Source organism: Castor canadensis, chromosome 8 (genome assembly GCF_047511655.1).
Source record: "Castor canadensis chromosome 8, mCasCan1.hap1v2, whole genome shotgun sequence".
Classification (NCBI taxonomy): Eukaryota; Metazoa; Chordata; class Mammalia; order Rodentia; family Castoridae; genus Castor; species Castor canadensis.
Window position 1 is genome coordinate 82,234,981 of NC_133393.1, and position 12,572 is coordinate 82,247,552.

General features: G+C 39.1%; 1 protein-coding gene across 3 annotated transcripts in view; it reads right to left on the bottom strand.

Moving 5' to 3' along the window:
- The window catches only part of Dbx2 (developing brain homeobox 2), a 36,664-nt gene that overhangs the window by 7,259 nt on the left and 16,833 nt on the right, over nucleotides 1–12,572 (bottom strand). For all 3 annotated transcript variants that reach the window (XR_012450821.1, XM_074083209.1, XM_020156547.2), the window contains one exon: nucleotides 3,301–3,488. Coding sequence is in view for 2 of the 3 variants with exons in the window: in XM_074083209.1 (XP_073939310.1) it covers nucleotides 3,301–3,488 (188 nt within the window). In the remaining variant the exon portion in view is untranslated. The remainder of the gene's footprint in view (nucleotides 1–3,300; nucleotides 3,489–12,572) is intronic.

Below are 12,572 nucleotides of genomic sequence, written 5' to 3' on the forward strand. Positions count from 1 at the left end.
ACTCTTTACTAATAAGAGTGAATATATGGTATAGTTCAGTATATAATTTTCTATAATATTGCTTTTGAAAGGAATTTTTAATCTATCACAACTTAAAATATATATATACCCTATAGCACATAAATCTCACTCATGGTTCCCCATCTTACAAAAAACACTTTAAAAGTACATAAAAAATGCAATAGTGAAAATTGAAAGTAAGTTAAAGTTGAGAATGGCTAAGTGAATTTGATATATCCACACAATGATCTTTAATGAGACACATGAAAGAGAATGAAGTAGATCTACATGCACTGACGTGAAGGATGCACCCCACAACATTTGACTGAGGGAGGGGGGATAAGAGAAAATTAATATACATTGCCAGCTGTATTATTCATAGTAACCAAAACTGGTAGTGATACACATACCCTCCATGTACAAAAGAATGTGCACTGAATAATTCTATTTTTCTGAAGTACAAAAATAGGTTATGCTAATTCTTGTTGTTAGAAGCCAGGACAGTGGATATCTGAGGGAAAAGAAGTAGACCAGGAGAGAACCTCTTGGGGGCTCTGGTTTCAAATGCTTGATCTGTGTGCTGGATTATACAGGTGCTTTGTACTGTTCTTAAAGAAAAGGTAAAATATATGCACAGTATGAATTCACGTTACTTCAAAATACAATACATATATATATATATATATATATACTCACACACACAACTCTGAGTCTCAGCTCCATTTGTAAAGTAGAAGTAATAAATGCAGACAAAATAAAAATCCTACTTCAGAAGATCTTTGCAAAGATTAAATGACATCAAATGTGAGGGCACAAGGTAAGCACTATGCAAGTGTTTGCATTATTATATTGTATAGACACAGCCCACGTGTAAATTGATATTTAAAATAATATATGGTGTTCAATAAATTCAATTCATAAATAGTAGTAACCACAGTGTTGGATTGTTGTTTGCTTGTTTATTTGTTTGTTGAGACCAGATCTCACTATGTAGCTTAGGCTGGCTTTGAACTCATGATTCTCCTGCCTCCACCTCCCAAGTGCTGGAATTACAGGTATGTCCTACCTCACCTGGCTGAGTTTTCATTTTTAACTTGACCAATTTTCTTTTTGTTTAAGTTGAAAATAATAAGTACCACAGATTGTGTAATTGATATACAGGGAAATAAAAAATGCTAAATTACTTCTGAGATGTTCTCTCAAATTCAGTAAGACAAAAAGGTGCTTTCATTCTGAGGCACCTAAATTTTAAAAGCAATGTAATTAAGTAAAACTATGTGCCTAAAGGTATAAGAAAAAAAAGATAGCATTCAAATAGGAAAAGTTAGTTTTATTGGATGAGATTATGGTCATCCCCTATAATTATTTTTTGCCAGTGCTGGGATTTAGACTCAAGGTTTATGCTTGCTAGACAAGTGCTCTACCATTTGAGCCACCTCCCCAGCACTCCTCATAATTTTTAATATGATTGTTGCATTTATTTTCAGGAATCTCTTTATAGGAATGCAATCTATATAGAATCAGAGATCATCACACTTTCTTTGAGCACCATCAGAAGGAGCGTAGCTACTTTCTTTTATCATCTATCACATTCTGACTCAGCTAGAGGCAGACGTCCCCAACCTGCAATATCATCTCCCCTCTGACTATGTGGTATGGATATAAAAATATCCATGCCATTGTGATCAAGGCTAGACCTACTAACCCCACATTACTGTCACTCAGGCCAATTGCTCCTCTGTTTGTTCATCACCAGGCCTCCTGGGGGTATAAGGACCAGTCCCAGGGTTGTCCTTTCTGGTGGTGAGATTAACGTGATTGTTTCAGAGCAATACACAACTCTAAGCACCACTGATCTAGCTCCCTTACCGGGCAGCATATCTAACTCACCAGGTGATGTCCCTATATTATTATATGGTCTTATGTTGTTATCTAACTTTTCTTGAGCTCCCACTGGGTGTGTGAGCTCCTGGGATTAAAAAGATATGTTTTGCTCAGTATTTATTGGTATTTCCTCTTAGTGCCTACCTATCAGTGTTGTACACAAAACAGACCATCAAAAAATAGCTATTGATGTATCTGTTAATACACAAAATTACTCTGAGACAGACAGACAGAATACGATTGTTCTTATAAGTCAAGGCAGAGAGCAATCATCTAAGGTTATGAGGAGGACACAGACTTAACAATGTAGATCAATTGCCCTGTACCGCACCACATCCTGCTTTCTACTACTGAAAAAAGTCGGAGGTTGGAGACAGGGTGTAGAGACAGATCAGTTCCTTGGAGAAAGGAAGGAAGGTCAAAGAGAGTTTCATTCAATAAAACTGGTTTCAATAAGTTCCCAAGTTAAAATCAGGTCATTTGTAGTTAGACATAGTACAGACAAGGATCTGCTAGCCCTTCATTCCTGTACGCTAATTCAAAAAAGTTCAGGTTGATGTAGGCCTGCACCAGGGAACCTAACTTGGCAAGCAGAGTACCTCTTGCATTTCAGCTGCCGTCATCCCTTTCCACCAGAAGTCCTTGCATAGTGGACACCATGCACAATTGTATATGTGGCTGTAAGTTAAGGAAAATACAAACTCCAGTCAGACTGCCTCGGATGGGAGCCTTGCTATATGATGCTAGACTTGAGTTCAATTTGCTACATTTCTTCATCTAGAAAATGGGCATGATTGGCACATGGTGATTATAAAATGGATTAAATAGGAAATACTAGCACTTTATTGTTAATTATTTATAATAAGTGGGTCAAACTTTAAAGTATCTGTTCCATCAAAAAGCCAGAAGGTCTCATTCACAATTATATGACACATTAATGAAAAAGGAAGGTGTGCAAATGTTGCAAATGTAAAATGACTTAACTGTACGTGACACAAATCCAAAGTGCAGAATAATGAATCCCATCAAGAGGAATCATGAGTCACTCATTCATCCTTTGATTTGGGATTAAAAATGAAAAGACAGGAAAATTGGTTGCTTCTGTTGAAGGAAATTAGCCTACTTCTCTGAATATAAAGCAAAAAGTGATATAAATGCTACATTCTTAGCATTTCTCTTCATTTGGAAGAACTAATCCACCCAATTGCAAAATCCTAGACCTCTAAGCAAATGGACTATTTCTTAATAGAAATTGTTACATATATTTCCACCCACTAAAAAAATTATGAAAAGCATTTCAAGAATACCTCAGGGTTCAGCACCATTCCCAACACAAGAAATTCTTGCCCAGTGAATAGATTTCTTTGTACTCCTTCAGAAATTAGGAGCAGGAGACAACTTCCTGTTCTTTAATACCTGTGACTCCTTGAGTCCCAAGTTGATGGCAAGTTTCTTTCGGTCTGTTTTGCTGATGTATTTCTGCTTCTGAAACATTTTCTCCAGAGCCTTTCTCTGGTCCTCTGAAAATACAGCTCTTCTTAAAATGCCCCTCCGAGCTTTGGAATTAGAGTCCTGGGTCAGCAGAGGCAGCATGCTCTCTTCTCCTGGCAGGGGTGGAGTGGAGGTACAAAGTCCAGTTAGCATCAAAGAAAAGTCAGTCTGTCTTTCCCAGAACAGTCTAACACCCTCCTACTCTGTAGCATAGCCAAACTATATTATCTCTAAACTCCATGCACATAGAACAGTAATTCTTAACTTCTTCTTGGTTATGGATTCCTTTGAGACTCTTGATAAATGTTCTTTGCTCCCAGTGGGAAGAAGACGAGCACACACACTTGCCCTCTTAACTTTGTGTGACACATCAGAAAGTTCACGGTCCCCTGCTACAAAGCCCCAATGCAGGACAAAGTAGTAGGTAGTTTAAACACTGTTTTCTCTAATTCTCTTATTTATTCCTTCATTTTTTCAACAAATATTTGAATACATACCATATGCCAGGCCCTCTGCCTAATACTAAGACTTGAGAAATAAAACAAGGTATGTTTTACTGCCTTCATTTCCTGTAAAATCTGGGGGGAAGGGCAATCATAGAACTAGTGTTCCTAGCATAAGGAAATATGTATTCCTCAGGAGGGTGCTTGGGAAGCACAAAACGAGGAGTCAGATCTACAGAGAAGTTTGCAAGAATCAGAGAGGTTTAGTCTGAGAGCCAAAGAGAGAGGCAGAGGATTTCCAATCTCTCCTCCGCCCCAGTTCCATGGATCACCAAACTCCTTCAAGTCACAGACTTTACTACTTTTGCTGCCTGTTTGTGGCTAGCACAATACTGGTTCCCACCCTCTGAGAGTTTACATGCATTCACCATTCATTCTTTCAGTCAGTCACTCTGATTGCCAGGTATAGCAGGCAGAAAAATGCTTACCCTCTGCCCTGCCCCACTTCCGCAGATGACTATGTGCTATTTCCCAGAACCTACATGTCTGGCAAGGGGGAATTAAGGTTGCAAAAGGATCTAGGGTTCCTAATGAACTGACCTGAAGTGAAGGGTGTAGTCTGGATTGTCCAGGTTAGCCCAATGAAACCACCAGGGTTCTTGGAAGTGGAAAGGAAAGCAAGATAGGAGGTTATAGTCACAGGAAGAGTTGAAGAAGCTGCACTTATTGCTTAGAAGATAGAAGGATGTGCTGTGAGCCAAGGAATGCAAAAGGCTTGAGGAGCTGGATAAATAAGGGAATGGATTCTCCCCAGAGCCTCCAGAAGGAGCATAGCTCTGCTGACACCTTAATTTTTACCTAGTGAGATCCCTTTCAGCTTCTGTAAAATGTAAGTTAATCAGTATGTGTTGTTTTAAGACACTAAGTTTGTGATAATTTGTTACAGCAGCAATAGGAAACTAATATACTAGGTATCAGGCCTGATTGCTGAAGAAATCATACACATAGTCCCTGTCCTAAAGGATCCCACCTTCTCACAGAAGAAACTACATGAACATTCACTCTGTAACGTAGGTGCCAGGAGAACAAGCATTCTGCTTTATGGCTGTAGCTGACATGCATTTTGGTTCTTAGTAATTATGTGTTGGATAAACAAGTAAATGAATACTATTCTAGAAGTAGTATACAATAGAAAGATCTACAAAGTGCTCTGGCATCACAATGGAGGTCATGATGTATTCAGAGAAAATAGGTTGAGCCATGTCTAAAAGAAAAATACAGTTAAAGAAAGAACCATGGCCAGCCCAGGCAGAGCCTAGCATGTGTGAAAGCACTAATGCACAAAGGACAATCATTCACTTCAGGGAAAGTGAGCAGTGTGCAAGACTAGAGGAAGGCGTGAAGCAGAAGCTGCAAGCTGGCAAACATAACCTGCCTGCATATGAGCTGTGTTTGGTTTTAGAGTGCTGATGTTTGTTTTTTGACAGTGCTGTAAATTGAACCCAGGGCCTCTTGCATGCTAGACAAGTGTTCTACCACAGGTAAGAGTGCTGTTTAAGAATTCTGGGGACTGGCAGAGTGGCTCAAGTGGTAGAGCACTTGCCTAGCAAGAGTGAGACCCTGAGTTCAAACTCCAGTCCTGCTAAAAAAAAAAAATGTAAGAATTCTGACTTAGTTGTTCCAAGTTAATAATTGAGAGGGTTCACCTCTTACACTGTTGGTGGGAATGTAGACTAGTACAACCACTCTGGAAAAAAATTTGGAGGCTACTTAAAAAGCTGGACATCGATCTACCATTTGATCCAGCAATACCACTCTTGGGGATATACCCAAAAGACTGTTACTCCAGAGGCACCTGCACATCCATGTTTATTGCGGCACTATTCACAATAGCCAAGTTATGGAAACAGCCAAGATGCCCCAGCACTGACGAATGGATTAAGAAAATGTGGTATCTATACACAATGGAATTTTATGCAGCCATGAAGAAGAACGAAATGTTATCATTCGCTGGTAAATGGATGGAATTGGAGAACATCATTCTGAGTGAGGTTAGCCTGGCTCAAAAGACCAAAAATCGTATGTTCTCCCTCATATGTGGACATTAGATCAAGGGCAAACACAACAAGGGGATTGGACTATGAGCACATGATAAAAGCGAGAGCACACAAGGGAGGGGTGAGGATAGGTAAGACACCTAAAAAACTAGCTAGCATTTGTTGCCCTTAATGCAGAGAAACTAAAGCAGATACCTTAAAGCAACTGAGGCCAATAGGAAAAGGGGACCAGGAACTAGAGAAAAGGTTAGATTAAAAAGAATTAACCTAGAAGGTAACACCCATGCACAGGAAATCAATGTGAGTCAATGCCCTGTATAGCTATTCTTATCTCAACCAGCAAAACCCCTTGTTCCTTCCTATTATTGCTTATACTCTCTCTACAACAAAATTAGAGATAAGGGCAAAATAGTTTCTGCTGGGTATTGAGGGGGGGAGCGGGAGGGGGTGGAGTGGGTGGTAAGGGAGGGGGTGGGGGCAGGGGGGAGAAATAAACCAAGCCTTGTATGCACATATGAATAATAAAAGAAAAATGAAAAAAAAAAATAATTGAGAGGGTTCATAAGAAGTCCAATTTCTGACATCTCTTCAGAGGTGATAGGCTCACTACACTGAGTTCATCTCCTGGCAAAGCTAAGAGCTACCAGAATGAGTAGTAGCATGTGCCCCTGAAGATGCTGATGTGGCCTTCAGTTTGCCATAGCTTGACAAACTGATATTTGGAGCTTGGACATAGAAATTATGGAGTTGGATACAGCGACATCATAGCAAATGCTAGGGTTTGGGACATCAGACAGGGAAGATCAGGAGAAGTGTATGTAGGGTAGGACATGACACGACAATACTAAACAACGCTGAATACTTACTCTGCACTGTTACACTGGCTCTGTGTCAAGCCACCAATGTGCAGTATTTCATTTAATCCTTACAATGAGTCTATGCCATGAGTGCCACTATTATTCTCCACATTTTTATGGAAAGTTAAGTAGCATTGTCCAAGGTCACACTGTTAGGGTTTCAAACCCAGGAAGAGTGGTAATGAAACAAATGCTCTTAATCCTACACAATACTGACGATCCGATTTGTATTATAGAAGGAAAATTACAATAAATTTTGTTAATTCTACTTCTGTCATATGATAGCTTCCTTTCCTATTCATCTAAAGATCATAAACATCTCCTGGCTGGACTCTGCACTCAGGTACACCTCATTCCCATTCCAGTTTATCCCCATACTGCAAAAAGAACCACAATGCCTTTCTCTTTCCTTCCAACTCTGAAGCTCCACAGCACCTTGGAAATGTCACAGCCCTAGGCCAAGTCTTTCCAAACCTGTTCCCTTTCCATTCATCCTCACATGGGCTATTTCCTCTTCTGTGGCACTAATTCTTTTTGCCAGTCTTGTGCCAAGATCGTATCTCAAAGTCAGGTTTTGACAACTGAACTCACTATTCTTTACTAGAAATTTGTGAAGTTTGTTGTTGTTAGAAGTTTTATAAGTACTAATCAGTAATAAAAATGTCCTTAGTATCTCAATATGATCATGTTTGCTAAAAGCTTTTCTTCTCTGAATATTCCATAGAATGGAGATCTTAAAATTAAGCCTTCTGTATTATTTCAGAGTAGAGGTTTGCTGGCTGGGCTGATATCTCTCTAGGAAGCTTCAGGACAAAGGTTTATGGAGTATAGCACTGAGTTTAGATCTCAGCACTCAATATCAGACCTGGAGCAAGTTGAAAGACTCTTTCAACTGATCTTATAAGGCTGCTCCAAGGATTCAATAAAATCACATAAGAATATTTTAACACCTAACCCAAATTAAGGATCCCACAAATATAATTCCCCTTATGGGATTTCACTTGGTCCTTCCAAGAATCATGTGTCACATATACAATTCACCATACATGTAGAAGTGCTCAGGGTCCACAGCTACACAAGAGACACTAAGTTCAGGTGCCACTAAGACCTCTGAATTCAATCCTTGGCTCTTTCCTCAGCATTCTGGCATTCCTAACATAAATGTATCCAATCTACCATTATTATAGCCATAAATTTTAAAAATTAAGAGAAAAACGCTAAGTACCTGAAGGGAAAGAAATGCATAAATCACCTAATTGGTAAAGCTTTTACAGAATCATTAAAGATGAGAACTATGAAGATCAGATGGCAGCAGAGAAACTACACTGTAATTTTTAAAAGCATGATCCAGAGGCATAGTATGATTATAACTAGTTAAATTGCAGAGAATAAAGACTGAAAATACAAAAATAAAAAGTAAGATAGGCCTTGAAGAACCATAGACAAATAATTCAAGTCTAGATCTCAAGTTTGATTCTGTTTTTTAGCAGAAACAAGCTAATATAGTAGCAACCTTTTAGAGAATAACTTGGTAGACTTACTGAGGCGCTGCTGAATGACAAGTGAAGGTGAATTCAATCCATTCTTAAGGCACTCACAGTTGATAAGGAGAAGCCCAAGGACAATGACAGCCAAACACACTGAGATGAGCACAACACAGCAGGCATTTAGAGCACCAAACAAGAAGCCACTGAGTGTTGCAGATCAACAAAGCAGCTCCCAAGCCAGACAGAGCAGGTGCTAGAAGAAAAGGAGTTCCTTAGCTAGCAATCTCAGGAAAGGAAGGCAGGGCATGAAGCCAGGAGAAGATGAGTGAGAAGCAGGTTGGGTCTAGGACTCTCACACAGCCTGGTATTTCTACATTGCAGGGTAGGACTGTGAAGAACACAAGAGATAAAATTGGAAGACAGATTAGGGCCAAGGGTGACTAAAATAAGGTTAAGTTATAATTCACAAGAGAATACTTTCAAGAAGACAAAACCAATCTAGCATTTTAGAAAGGCAAATATTTTCTGAATACAACTTTTTATATCTACATGCAGAGTCCAAAACAAATTTATACATCTAGAAATGTAGCAGAAAAAACATCTGCATTTTTTTTTTCTTATGTAGTTTATCAGTAGGGCTTATGATCTTTTCAATTTAACCCCTTCTTCACTAAGATCAACATGTTAAAATATACCAGTGGGGAAATATTACTCACTTAAATGCCCCTAAGCTTTCAATAGAAACCATGAGCTTTCCTAATGAGTTACTTTTAAGTAAAAAAGAAGATTATTGTTAAAGTATTCTACAAATACATTACTCTCACCACGGTTAGATACTAAAGTTTTAGGGGCAAGGATAGAAACTTTACCTCAATCTCTAAAGAAAAGACTTGGACCTACTGTGAAGGGTCAAATGTTAACTCTTGGGTCTAGTTCCCAGGTTTTGTTTCCCTAAAATGAACAAGAATATAATAAAAAACAATGACAAAGAATATTGACTGCATCCTTGTTTTCTTTGCTTGTTGCCTGGTTTCTCTTAGTGCTGTTCTGAATATCAAAGTCATGATTGTTTTCTTAAAGTGACATCCTCTGGGTATCTATGAGAATATATTAGGATGTCACCGTTACTATCATTGATGCTCCTCCCCATGTCTCACCCATCTGTCTTTTATAAGCTATTGCTGGATCTAACCATAAACTACGTGGATGAATCTATTCCATTTTCATACCTTCTACCCTTGCAAATAAGTACCCAAATTTACACCTGCAAAACACATAGATGGGTTTCAAGAACCTCTTGGTGACTCAAAAGTCTCTCACACTACTGAGAGCTTATAAGCAACAAACACCTCCAACAGCTCCTAAATTCATGACAAATGCCTGGCTTATGTGGAGACCTCTGGTTAAGAAAAAATAAATGATACAAAAATAAATAACATAGAAACAAAATAAACACAGATACAGAATATAAGGCATGTAGCAGAGATGAGGGTTTAAAAGCTGGGGCTACAGGTTCTATCTATTTAAGGATATCATTACTATTAATATTATTGTTTTATAGTGTATCTTACACAGATCTTTGGGGCTCAATATGTGCTGAGGTAGGTGCCAACCTTATGCATCATGTCACATAATCTTTATGCCAATCTCCAGTGACATATATTATCATCCTCACTTTCCACAGTAAAAACTGAGGTTCTAGAATGTTAAATTGCATGACTGAGAGTGCACACCAAAGCAGAGTGAGGCAAATCAATGCTCTTTGAACTTATATCAAAGATTTTCAAAATTATAAGTGAGCAGGTAAAGAGGGGAAGTGGGTGGGGAGAGTCATTAAAATAGCAGAATGATCTGAGATAGAAAACTTTTCAAGGGAACATCTAGATCATGAGATGCTCCCCCACAGCCAGCCTCTAGACCATCCCTGAGTGAATAACCTAGCGAAGGGCATGACAAATGGAGATGTGATATGCGTGCATAATTTTCTTGGAAGAAAAGGTGGGGAGAGACAGAGAAATAAGCATTTGTTAAACTAAAGGTAACCATTGCTTTGCCTCTAGAAAACATGTCTTGATTCTGAAGACAAGGCAGTGCTATACATAGCAACCAGCACACCCTACATAACAAAGAGGGACCCTGTCACATTTTAGACATCGTGCCAAGAGCAGAGAGCTGCAGCTCTGCCCTGTGCCTACCACTCTGCAATCCCATAGCATCCCATCCCATGAACAGCATGCCAGTAATGTGCTATGTTGGACTCACCTGGCCTCATAGGAACCTCTGGATTATTGATCCCATTTTAGGCTGCTCCCTTTCACCTACTGCTTCATAAGGTCCCGTAAGGGGTCCTAGACAGGCCTAGTGCTGCCCGTTGCCATACTGTAGCATCCATCCCCTACCGTAAGTCCTGGCCCACCTTTGTGTTCCCATTTCTGTTCCAGCCTCTATCTCACTCTGCATGACCCTGAGGTCACAGAGGGCCAAGGAGTGCTATATATAGCCTACTCCTAACAAGATGTGTTGTTTCATGTCTGCTTTCTAAGTTTATGGTTTTCCACATTAAAAATGAATTCATAGCCCAGCATCCATCTGACTTGAAAGGAAAGTGATAACAAGTCTATGAAGCATCATTGAATGTAGGACTCACCAGGCTTTTAGCCATAAATATGTAAGATTATTTCAGAATAACTCAAACAAGAGGCTACCAACACCTTTTCACAAACAAAATTCTTTCATCCTTTTAATGAACTCAATAGATTTTCAGATCTGGGAGAGACAAGAGGGCATTTGCTTATTCCAGGCCTCTCCAATGGGCCAGCTAAAATGCCATCAATGTCCATTAACTGTTTCCCCAAACATACATTATTTCAAACCTTGAGTCTGTGTCTCTTCCTCCTGTGGTCAACTTTCCTCCAATGTGGAACAGTGCTCGTCTGTGGGTTCACCTTTTCCTGCAGCAGTGTTCTTAGCAGTTACACCTACCTGTCTCCTATTTTCAGACAGAGGTATCTCTCCCAGGACCTTCTGTTTTGAGAAGCTTCCTTACCCTTCTTATTTTCAAGTGTGTGTTATGAAAGTTCTGTAGATTTGAAGTCTGGAGAGAGAAGACAGCCATTTTCCTAACCTGTCCTACTTAATTCAAAAACAGTCCTCCAACCTCCATACAATGTACTACTTGGGAATGCTATATGATAATACTTCTAAGACAGCTTGATTGGCTATCAATATTTCCTTTACATCAAGCTCAAGTTTAACTTCTCAAAACTCTTCTCATTGGTCCTAATTCTACCCAATCTGTATTTCATATACTATATCTAATTTGAAGATAACTCTCATGTCTTCCCTATTAGTTCTTCTTTTCAAGCCAAGAACACACAATTTCTTTCAAAATTCCTCTACTGGTCGTAGAAATCCTTTACCATGTTTGTTGTTGCCTACTTCTTAACCTGGTTTTTACATCAGAGTTTGTCAATGTGCTCTTCCAGAACTGAACTCTCCAGAGTTCAGTAGGACTGTGATCTCCCTTGTCTGCATGGTCTATTGCTTGAGCACAATTCAACGTCCTCTTGTCATTCTTAGGCACATACTGGGTAACACTATATCCCTTTCCTACTTTGCTCAGTCGAGCCCATTCTCCTGCTCCCCTCTTCTACACTTTCACACTTGCTTGGGGGCACTTAAAATCAGTATTTTATAAGAATTCCTATTAAATTTCATATTATTCTCAGGCAAAGGCCACAGATAACATCAGGGACAAACACTCCTATCTCTTAGCAGTCCCCCTCATTGCTCCCTGGACTGAACATTTGGGGAAAAAAGGAACTCTGTTTTAGGAACATTACTCCAACACTTTCACTGACTCTCTAGAACCGCTGAATAGAGCCATCAATTTGGAAAATCCATTGTCTTGTCTGACTCCTTTAAACATTTTTTGGTTGACTGAATGTCATTTATCTATGGAACACCCTCCCTCCACTGTTGAGAAGTCAATAACTATATTCAACTTGTTGCACAACTCTATTATGTTTTACACAATATAATTAGGTTTCTTTCTCTATTAGAAAAAAGTGCTATCCCTCTTAAGATCATATAGTGAACAAGTTAAACTTTCTACATATGTATAAAAAATGTACATAGCTTTTTGTAGGTATCCATAGGTCCCGATCAGCTTTCTCAACCCACTCACCCTCCAGCTGACAGCAGTATAAGAAACAACACAGTCAGGTGGCAAGAACACTTACCAGAGTATTACCCATCTTTGAAAGTGAAACTCACACAACCAACCTACATTCATAACAATAAAAACAATATCCCTTCTCTACTGCCTTCAACAGAAGCTTAGATTCTAAATTA